Here is a 10,824-nt window from a genome sequence, read left to right as displayed (position 1 = left end):
TGGGTTGACTTCCTCTTTAGGTACAAGAGTAAAAAAAAAAAAAAGTACATGGATTTTTACTGTCAAATATATGCAATACTGTACCTGTTTTGATAACTTGGCAAAATAAGAAAAATACTTCTCTGTACACCAAATAATTTCCCTGTTTAACTTGAGTGGTTTGAGTGTAGTGTGGTAGATACACTCCCTTTAGTAGTATGTGATACAACTGCTTAACATTTTTTGGGGTATTTTTTTTTTTTTTTGTATTTAACTTTAATGTGAAATTGTACCAGTAGCACACTGTGTGGGTGCGTGTGGGTGCATATGTGTGTGGGTGTGTTTATATAACAGTGCGGTTTGGTTTGGACATGACATACATATGAATAAAGGAATAAAATACAACAGGAATATAAAAATGGAAATATATTGTAAATGGAAATATATCGTTAATTTCATCAATCGGTTTTTTTTAACTCCAAAGACGTCAACGTGTCTACTTCACTATTTCAACTGTAGTTGAACACTCGGACCCTTTCACAAACACGCAGGTATCTAGCACCCTCTGGCGGCCAAAAAAAAAAATCGGAATTGTTTACGCTTTTAATACTACAGTTCTATTTCTGCACAATAATTACGACAAGAATAAGCACATAGATAAAGTTATTCAACAATAAATTAATTGATTTGTATTGTTCAGTATTGTTCAATAAAATGCCGCAACAACCATCATCGTTAACACAAAAATAACATCTCTTGCAGTTGTCCACTCCTTTCTTAAATACACAAGGTGTATCATTCAATCCGTGTAAAACAGTTCTTCGATTATCCTTATACACATACTATTATGTTACATGTGTCATTGTTGTCCAGGCTTGCTGGCGTTACTTCTTTTCGAGGCATTCTTCTGACTTGATGAAACTCAACTTTTCAGACTTCACTGACACACGGAGTAACCTGTCTGTTGGCGTCGTCAACACTATTATTCTCTGTAAAAGTAAAAAGGAGAGAGGCACCATTATTCCCCAAATCGTCAAACGAATTGGAGATCAAATAAACGTGAGCCCTGTGATGTGTGTGACACCTGAGGGATTGATCCTGGCGTTTTGGCCACACTGTAGAGAATCCACAGCGGAACCATCATAACTGAAGAGAATGCAAGTAATAGTCCCAGAGCGTATCCCCACCAGGGGTACTGATAAATGTTATTGTATTTCAGAGGGCTGAACTGGACAAGAAAGAAAAGTAGTACACCCTGTGGAAGGAAGTAAGACGTATGAAAAGATGAAGTTGGCATGTAGTTAGCGATTTCATAAACACTACAGTTATGCGATAGCCGTTTGCAAAAACTCGGCTTCGATAATGACATTTTAAATCATCTTTCCCCATTGAAATCAAAAGAAATGTAATTATCTGTTCCGGCATCTCTTAAAAAAAAAACAAAAAAAAAAAACCTAATATTCATCATGTGTTTCTCTATACTGTTGTACTTCATTAAAACTTACAGTAATGACACAATTTGTAAAGGAATTAAACCGTTTTTGCACTTTTTTTTTTTGCTTCAATTCAGTGCTGCTGCTTCTGGTGTGCATACTGTATTTTGGCCAGGTGGGGGCAGTATAATACAGATATACTTTATGCTCCTCTGAAAGGTGCAGTAATATTACTTGTTCTTCACAGAGGATAAACAATATATGCCTGTGATTATTTTGATATATTCTGTATACATGTTGCTCCACTTTGTGTTGCAAGTCAAAGCTTGAAAAAAAAAAACCCCAAAAAACACCGAGTGGTTCAACTCTTGAAAAAGCTCTTAAGTCGTAAGGTACTACTGTATCTACAATTTTATATCTACTGTATTATTGTGTTTGAAACGGTGCAAGTCGATTTTATTTATACAGCACCATTCCCGTGAGGACTCACAAAGTGGTTAAAATCCAAAACAGAATCCATGCAAAACTGCTCCGCATCATACTGAGAGCTCTTGATTTAATTTGCCTTATTGAGATATACGAGCCAGGTGAAAATATGACATCCCTGCAATTGTCACCGGAGGGTCAGAGGACTCAAATAATAATACTCACAGTCGACAAAAAAGGAGTAACAAACTTCCAACAATATTTCATATAAAGTGAGGGCCGATAGCCAATCATATCCTTGATCCTCGCGTAATAATTGTCAGCGCCTTGGAGACAGATAAAAGGTTATCAGATTATGTTCTGCCAGTTATGTTATTCTGATATTACTTTTTTTTTTGGGGGGGGGGGGGTGTCTTCAAAGCTCACCATATATCCACCCTATGCAAAGTGATTCCATGAGGGCAAAAGTGATCAGGGGGATGCCGCTGCAGGCATAATAGTCAAAAAGTTGAAACACATACAGTCCTCCCTGTGGGTCATAAAAAAAAAAAAAAATTGAAAAAAAGACGTCAGAAAGTCACAATAGAAATGTAGAGCATTTAAAAAGTCACTGTCCAGGGAGCGAATTCATGACAGCTCAAACACACTCACCTCAGTGACCATACAGAGTCCGACGCATGAACAAATAGCACACAGAACCAGCAGCAGTATTTTACGCCGGTGTCCGGCGAAAAAGACGGACGGGTACAAATCTGATATAGAAGTGACCAATCCTTCCAGATACACAAACTGCGGGAGGGAAATACATTTGATTAAATTGTGAAATAGGAGTCATTTTGTTTTGAACCCAGTCATTTGTTGCATTATTGTTGTTGTTTACAGTTTTGGTAAACAAGCACAACGTCATGAATTCATTTCATAGGTTATTCGTCGTGATGCACCATACTGTAAGTACCCTGACTTGAAAATAAATGATCCGATGCTGCGACACCGATACTTTAAGGTAAATGTGGATGACAACGCTGTGTTCGCTCCCGCCGCAAAACCGTCTCGGTCTCTTGTTTCTTTTTTGTCTCTTATCGACCGTATGTACTCATTTCAAACGTTGCCCCCTAGTGTTCGGACTGAGGGTGTTACGCTTGAGCGAAAGTTCTGCTACGCTCACAAAAAGTTTCTGTGTTTTTAAAGTCAAACATAAATAGCATAATAAAGTATTAATGTCTTTGTAAAGGTAGAAGTACTGATAACGGCGCTTGTATTGAACAGCGTTCGATTGTCCGTGTGTTCCTAATATTGTGGCCAGTGCATGCGCAGCTTCCTGGTCATGTCTTAAAATAGTTTCACCTGACTGTCCAGTCCCAGGAAGATAATCATGATGAAAAAGAAGGCAGCCCAGAGTTGTGGTAAAGGCATCATGGCTACTGCCCGAGGGTAAGCAATGAACGCCAGGCCCGGACCTGCAAGTGACCCGTAGTTGAGGTCAATACTTGTCATTGAGATAAGTGATGACAAGCTACATTTGTCAATGTGTAAAGAGCCAAGTGACCGCTGGTCATTACGAAGAAGGTCTCATCACATCGTCATTTAGCACTCCTGTGTGGATATAAATGAGGGCAGTTTTTCCACAGTTACCTTGAAAAGGTAACTTAGTTACTTCACCGATTACTTGCTTTAAACAGTAATTGAGTTACTCATAAATATATTCTACATCTGATCACTTGACTGGAAGAACTAACAAGTTAGATTAGTCCGTCTTTTAAAAAAAAAAAAAAATTTTTTTTTATAAGTTTCCCGTCTATCGTCGGCAATACGGCCGTCCGTCAGTGACGGACGGACGGACCGGTCCGTCAGTCAGACGGAATGCCCACCTCCGAGTAGCAAGTATGATTCCGTATAGTTATAGTTTCGTTATCACTGCTGTACAAAAAAAAAAAAAAAAAACAACAACAGTAAGTTATAAAAAAATATCGGAAAACATTAGCTTGTGCAGCGGTGTGGACACAAAATGGTCGTACCTGATTCAGCTACCTCCGAGATGTCAATGCCCAGCTCGTATGACATAAAGCCGAGCACTGAGAATATGGCAAGGCCGGCAACGAGGCTGGTCAAACTGTTGAGGAGGCACAGGAGAAACGTGTCTCTGGAATGAAGAAAGTCACGTGTGTAAAAGGGGAAGAGGAAAAAAAGAGGGTGGATGACGGAGTAGCGAGTACCTCAGTAGCGTTTCTTACTTGTAGCAGTTGTTATTGAATTTGTTGTAACTTCCCAGAGACGCCAAGCAGCCTGTGCAGACAGCGTAGGAGAATAATATCTGGCTCGCCGCATCCATCCACACCTGTATTTCGCCACAGTTACCATGGAAGAGGAACTTAGTCACTTTGCTGATTGCGTGCTTTAAAAAGGACCGGAGTTACTTGGCTTGATGACTTGATTTTAAAAGTAAATGTTATTTTGATAGTTTACATTCAGCAGATACCGACAAGTCTGCTTAAGGCGAAAATGACGTCCGGTTTGGCCACTTAACTCATTCAATCCCAAAAACGTATTTATATGTCTTTTCAAAGTCCAGCCCTTCAATTCCAGGAATTTATTTACAGTATTTTTTTTTTTTTTTTCCAAATTTTTCAAATGTAAAAGGAGGTCTGAAAATGTCTCGTAGCGAATTGGAAGTGCATTTTTACCAGTTTCATATAAGAATAAAGTTTGTTTTTATTAACCCATTGGCTGCCATTGACAAATTTATTTGTCTTTTCACAGTCCAGCCATTCAATCCCAGGAATTTATTTATATTTTTTTCAAATTTTTTTCAAACGTTTGCTTAAAAGAGGGTCCGAAAATGTTTTGTCAGTGAATGAGTCCAAAAAAAAAAAAATAGAGACAACCCTTTTGACTTACCAACGGCAAAGAAATCCGAATTTATAAAAGAGAACGCCATGTCACCGTACTCGATTGATGTGTTATCGAAAACTGCACTTAAAGCGAACCTAAAGCACATCTTGACGCTGATTGCGACTCTGCCGTTGATGCGCCTTGGGAATAAATTGCGCATTTACCGGCTTTGCGAGAAAGTCGAAAAAGATATATTTGCCTTACTTGCGGCTCGGACAGACGTGTGGCGTCGGGAGAGAGGTAAAATCGAATTCCGTCCATGGCCCCAGGCAAGGTCAGACCACGGACCAGCAGAGCAATCATCATCGCGTAGGGAAATGTGGCCGTGAAGTAGACCACCTGCAAGGAGATCACTATCAACACAAAAGTTGCATTTTTTTTTTTCCTCCGCTATTTTTTTGGAGGGCGTCATTATTGTTTAGCGTCTCACCTTTCCTGACGACTTAACACCTTTCCAGACGCAGAAGTAACACAAAATCCAGCTGAGCCCAAGACATCCGGCCAGGTCCCAGCGAATACTTCCCATTTCCTCAATCCCTCCAGACAAATTCAGGACCCTCCTCCTAAATACGACATTTTATTTCTCTCCGAGTCTGGCAGACGTGAGCCAGCTTCACCGATTGCGTCGTGGCCAAGGATACGTACTGCCAGAATTCTTCCACAGAGGACGTGGCATTTGCAGAGATGTTGTTCTTCGAATGACTCTTTCGAAAATCAACGCAGTGCCCTGAAAAAAAAGAAAAGGGTGAAATGAGTCTTTTTGTTGAATTTGTCTTTCACGACGTTGCTCATCTTCATTTGTTTGTATCATCTCTCACCTCTATAACACTTCAATTTGTCTTTGACTATTTTTGTTCATATAGTCCTAAGATTCTGTAAAATAATACAGTACTTGGTTCTTTTACCGAATTTTAGGAATGACAATTCTAGGTAGGCGTACATTTCTTCATGTCATTGCAAGTGCTCGATTGATTTTGATTGCTAGCCTACACAACTTTGTCTGTAAGAGGGAGTTGAGGTCAAACCATTTGGCAAACATATTCTCAATGGGTTGGCTGGTTAGGGTGTCAAAACCAAGGCCCGGGGGCCAGATCCGGCCCGGGACATCATTTGACGTGGCCCGCGAAGGCAAATCATGTGTGTTGACTTGACATGTTTCTTGGAAATTGTCTTCACTCTTAACACAATATATGAGATATTCCAAGCATTTGTAAACAATCCCTCCTTTAAAATACATTGAAAAAGAATTGAACAAACCGTTTACCGGCTTCTGATTTCAAAACTAGTTATCCATCAATTTGTTGTGTATATGCGATAATATAAGATGATCATACGTTTGTATGGATTCGGTAATATCGACCCTCCGAGGGTATCCATAACTATATTGTGGCCCGCGGCAAAAATGAGTTTGACACCCCCCGGGTTTGGGTCGGGGGTTCAATTCGTAATTGGAAACCGCGCAAATATAAGCGTAAATGAGTTCTCTTTTCTTGCATACGCCCTGATTGACTGATAACCGGTGAGGAATTATTCACAAATTCATTCCGCTATTCGCCATGACGTCGGTTAAACGTGGCGTACCTGTGTTCCAAGTATTGTTACAGCTGGCCCAGGGGAGTTCGGACTGGAAAGACGAAAAGAAGTAGAGGAAGCCCCATGCCAGGATGACGATGTAATACATTACCGTAAACAGCATGACCACCAGACTGCCGTAGCCTATACCTGTGGACAGTTCAGCCATCCAAACGTCACGCAGAATTCTCCGCCGCCTGCCTCTGTGCTGAACGCACGGCACGAGCCATTCACCTTCGAGTAAAGGACAAATTTTCCTCCAGCATGTGATTCCACCTTGGCCGGTTAACTGCCCCAAAGAGACTTCGATGAAGAAGACGGGGATTCCGCAGGTCACCAGGAACAGCAGGTATGGGACCAAGAAGACGCCTGAGAGGAGACACTGAGTGCAGGGTGACTTGCGACAACAATCGGGGGGGCGCGCGCGGGGCATCCTCTTACCGCCGCCATTCTTGAAGCAGAGATAGGGGAATCTCCAGACGTTCCCCAGACCGATGATTTCCCCAACCACCGCGAGAATAAACTCTCTCTTGTTGGCCCACTTGCCTCTCTTGACGGACAGAGGATCGTTTGGATCGCGCTCGCCTCTCAGCGGATTCGCTCGCGGACTATCTGTCGGCTCCATTTGGGCCTGCTCGGGAGAATGTCAAGACCGCGCGATGGACCTTCTGCAAAGCAACACATGAAAACGTGCCAGCGGAAAGGTCAGAGGGCAAAATAGTTTCCGCCGTCGATATGTCACAAGAGGCTCGGATTTCATCGGATTCTGCTCTGAAAACCTTCCGCATAGGTTGAACGTTCGGGGGACCAAAAGCCAAGATTCATCTTGGCGCCGTGGGCAACAATAAGACTATGAAGTCCTTCATTAAAGGCCTGGAGATTTTAGACATGTCTGGCAAACATTTCTATCAGCTTCCCAGGGTGTTTACTCAGAAAGAGATGCCTGAGTTGTCCAAATGGCCTCATCTAAAATTAGAAATGAAAATTCCTCTTAGAAATGCTATTGTTGACCTTTTAACTGGAAACCAACGCATCCAAGTTGATGGAACCTTGGGAGGTGGTTACCAGTCAACGCAATCAGAACCTTACTGGGGTAGCTAATAAATGGTTCAGGATCCGGCGACGGTTGAGAGTCGTTTCCCTTGGATTCATGCCAACACAACAGGGGTGGACAGCATCGAGGAACCGTCGACCAGCCGGCGCAACTACGACTTCACAGAAAGGCCCCAGTACTGAGCTAAATGAAATCCAGTGAAGAATCGAATTGAATGACTACATAGTCCAAGTAAGTACCTTTCAGATGAAAAGACACATAACAGTTTACGTCAACAGATTGAGGAGGGACACAAAGAAGAGCACACTGACAAAGACATCATTCGGGAGGGTACTTCGGGTAGCGAAAAGTGGAAACTTTCAAAACACCTCGATCCACGAGGAAGATCTTCTGAAAAGTTCCAAGCAATCCTACCTTGACCAGAAGGGCAGCGCTGAGCTCTTCCAGGAATCGATGAGTGCGAGGCGGTCGGAAATCGAAGCTGCGCAGCAATTGCAATACCGAATGATAGGGTTGCAACCCAAAAAATGATGGTTACCTCAAAACAGCCAAATGCACTTATCAAGTACGACGCAGGCACACTCCAGGGCGTGTTCTTGAATGAAGTTTATCAAGGCATGGGAGAGAGACGTGAAGATATCAGGCAAGAGCTGAAATCATTATTTGCTGACCCAACTGTCTCTGATGAAACTCTCTTAAAGCGGAAGTCAACCCAAAGATATTTTTTTTCACAAATATGTTCCCAGCAGGCCCACTAGTTGGAACACAGCATTCTGATTAATGTTGCGTTTGCGGGATATGAGTTAAGCAGCAAAATCCAGCCGTTTTTAGCCATCTCTGGGGGCGGCCATTTTAGTCACTTCTGTCGACTGAAAATGACATCGCAGATGCTCGGGGCTCAGGTAACGACCCATCATGCCTCAGCTTCAGAAAACAGGTGAGCTGTGATTGGTCGTAAGCAACTGTGATGTCATTTTCAGTCGACAGAAGTCACAAAATGGCCGCCCCCGGAGATGGCTAAAAACGGCTGGATTTCTCTGGATTCCACAAACGCAATAGCACCATATCGCTGGCGCTGGGCGGAATCCTTGTATCTCCAAAATCATCACTTTTCAAGGAGACCCCCAAAATGGCAAGTTTGCTCAACCAACCCAAAAAAAAAGCCATTTTCAACAGTTTAGCTTGGTCAATAATTTGTCAAAATAACACCCGAGGGTGTGGACTGACCTTTTTTTTTTTTTACGTATACGTTTGTGAGAAAAATGTGAAATTCGGCCCTTGGAAAGTGTGATCCAGATTTGTTGATTTGAGTACCCTTCTTGGTGGCTCGAGTAACGCTAGAAAGACCATTCGTTGGTTTCATTGTCTTTTAAATGTCACGAAAGCCGACCTGAATTCGCGTCCATTCTTGTGAGGCTGCTCGCTGTGGCGCATGCGACATCGTGAGCTTCTTCCGGACAACAACACATGAGGGGCAAGGGGCCATCGTAAGGGAAAAAAATGCTTTTCGTGTGGCTGAAATGTGATAAGACTACATTGGAATGTACAGACTAGTACTACTACTGCGTTACACGGAATGGGGAGATTTCAATTTTGTTGACTATGACTTGGGGTTGTGAACTCAAATGTTTATTGTTGAAGACACAAAACCGATGGACGACAGTGCCGTGCGTTTGGGAAATTGTACTTTGGCGGGATCCGTTGAGCAACCGAGCTCCCGTGCTTATCATTTCTACGGCGTTTACAGGCCTTATTATCTGCTGACACGCCTGCCAAAGCAGGGCCTGTTACAATATCAGATTGTCGTTTGCCATTTGAGGCAGGAACGTCTCTCAGCCAAATTCAGTTGTCCGTGTCTGCTTTTTTTTTTTTTTTTAATGCATAGCCCAAGATATTCATTATTAACTTCTCGCTAACAATTTCAACCCGATGGTTTATTCATTGACTGTGTGCTTTGCGGTGCCAAAGTCAACGCAACGAGCGTCTACAATTATTCCCCTTCGCTAATTACACATGATGCTGCGTGACCCGAGGTTTAATGTTACGCGGCTTACATGTACCCAATCGAAACACCGCACACAAACATGCAGAATTCATTTCATGGATGAGAATGAATTTGAGCAGAAATGACCAGATAGCATTTTTCAGCAAAGCTCAAGTGAGAAACGTCAAACATGCAACGACTTAGTTGGCCAGGATGATGCAACATCAGCATTAATGGTGACGAGTATGAAAATGTACCTCGAGCTGCGTTGCCTGGAGCCAGTTGTAGTTCTTTCTGAAGGCGCCTTGGAACAGATTGTAAGATGCTTTGAAAAACCTGACGCCCTCAAACGTATATTGGACCAATAGGAAAAGAGTGACCTCTGTTCCTCAGTGCAGTCTGTCCACTTTTCTTCTTTTTTTCCCCCCCATTTGCCAAGTCATGTGTGTAAAGCCGAGTTTGAGATACCCGGCTTTGATCGATTCTCGCTAATCAAAGTACTTTAACCCAATACTAAGCAGTTGATGTAAATATGGAGTACAGTATATGACATGTTTTAACTTGAGAGTGTTCAGGTCACTTTCTCTCTGTCCTGAAACAATTAGTGTTCATCTCTTCTAATATCGTAATAAATAATTGCAGCCCGAATTAGATCAAATGGCAGAGGTGTGACAAAAGCTAGCTTTTACATCGATGCGTTAGCTTCAATTCCACTGATTGCTCTGAGCAGGAAAAAAAAAAGAACACTTGTTCACTTGTTGTCCTTCTTCGGGTAAACTTTGTAGTACATCTTGAGTAATAACCTTGGTTATTGTTTCACCAGTGAATACACTACACATTTCGACATTTGAGTGGGAAACTGGGAATGGGGTCAGGGTATAATTAGTGCATAAGCAGCAGCACCTTGTTAGCCATGTAGTCTTTTGATCAAAATCATTTAGAACTATTTTTGCATGCCGTGTGCAATTTGTTTGAAATATTTGTGATGAAGCTAACAGCACAGTGATCCAGTGGTTAGGTTAGTGCGTCTGCATAATAGTTCTGAGGTTCTGTTGTTTGAATCTCTCCCCATACTCGAGTGTTTTTTTTTCTTCCCACACTCCCAAAACATGCTTGTTAAGTTACAGGTTGCATGTTACTACGAATTATCTAAAGGTATGAATGTGAGTGTGAATGGTTTGTTTGTCCATATGTGCCCTGCGATTGACTGGCGACTAGTTCAGGGTGTACACGGCCTCTCGCCCAGTTGGCTCCAATTACATGTGATCCTATGTGGGCAAGTGTTGCAGAGAATAGACAAATGGATATTGTGCATATTTCGTGACAGTTATATTCCTTTTCTCAATTGCGATTCTCGGGGGAGCGTGTACCACTCGTGGTAGACGGGCTTCCTCTAGTGGTATGCAAAAGAATCACTGCCTTAGTACAGTTCAGTTGTATTAGATTTGGAAGTCCAGTTACATTTGAATGGGAGGGAAACGCCGAAA

General features: G+C 42.2%; 1 protein-coding gene across 4 annotated transcripts; it reads right to left on the bottom strand.

The window, feature by feature from the left end:
• Nucleotides 1-390: 390 nt before the first annotated feature.
• On the bottom strand, nucleotides 391-7,994 carry LOC147141371 (sodium- and chloride-dependent GABA transporter 3-like). 4 transcript variants are annotated; one of them, XM_086042269.1, is made up of 16 exons: nucleotides 7,389-7,994; nucleotides 6,741-7,265; nucleotides 6,534-6,668; nucleotides 6,412-6,449; nucleotides 6,309-6,351; nucleotides 5,373-5,454; nucleotides 5,158-5,290; nucleotides 4,932-5,066; nucleotides 4,070-4,173; nucleotides 3,854-3,978; nucleotides 3,183-3,295; nucleotides 2,490-2,627; nucleotides 2,265-2,367; nucleotides 2,064-2,164; nucleotides 1,064-1,234; nucleotides 391-968 (listed from the first exon to the last, which is right to left on the bottom strand). In XM_086042269.1, the coding sequence occupies exons 2-16, from the start codon at nucleotides 6,922-6,924 to the stop codon at nucleotides 864-866; spliced, it is 1,710 nt and encodes a 569-aa protein (XP_085898395.1). In that variant the 5' UTR covers nucleotides 6,925-7,265; nucleotides 7,389-7,994; the 3' UTR covers nucleotides 391-863. The 4 variants fall into 4 exon arrangements, with proteins under 4 accessions (XP_085898395.1, XP_085898392.1, XP_085898391.1 ...); XM_086042266.1 differs by having other exon boundaries at nucleotides 6,309-6,449; nucleotides 7,389-7,536; nucleotides 7,768-7,994; XM_086042265.1 differs by having other exon boundaries at nucleotides 6,309-6,449.
• Nucleotides 7,995-10,824: the final 2,830 nt, after the last annotated feature.

This window comes from Filicampus tigris, chromosome 10 (assembly GCF_054856515.1).
Source record: "Filicampus tigris isolate MCC_2025a chromosome 10, RoL_Ftig_1.0, whole genome shotgun sequence".
NCBI classification, from domain to species: domain Eukaryota; kingdom Metazoa; phylum Chordata; class Actinopteri; order Syngnathiformes; family Syngnathidae; genus Filicampus; species Filicampus tigris.
Note: the sequence above shows the minus strand (reverse complement) of the source record. Positions and strands in the feature narration are given on the sequence as shown.

Excerpts from the sequence above, each read along its gene's own strand:
- LOC147141371 (XM_086042265.1), bottom strand. The coding sequence starts at position 6,924 with ATGGAGCCGACAGATAGTCCGCGAGCGAATCCGCTGAGAGGCGAGCGC. Across the intron at positions 2,165-2,264 it reads TTGCATAGGGTGGATATATG|GCGCTGACAATTATTACGCG; the intron begins GTGAGCTTTGAA and ends TCTGTCTCCAAG. Across the intron at positions 1,235-2,063 it reads TTACTCCTTTTTTGTCGACT|GGTGTACTACTTTTCTTTCT; the intron begins GTGAGTATTATT and ends TTCCTTCCACAG.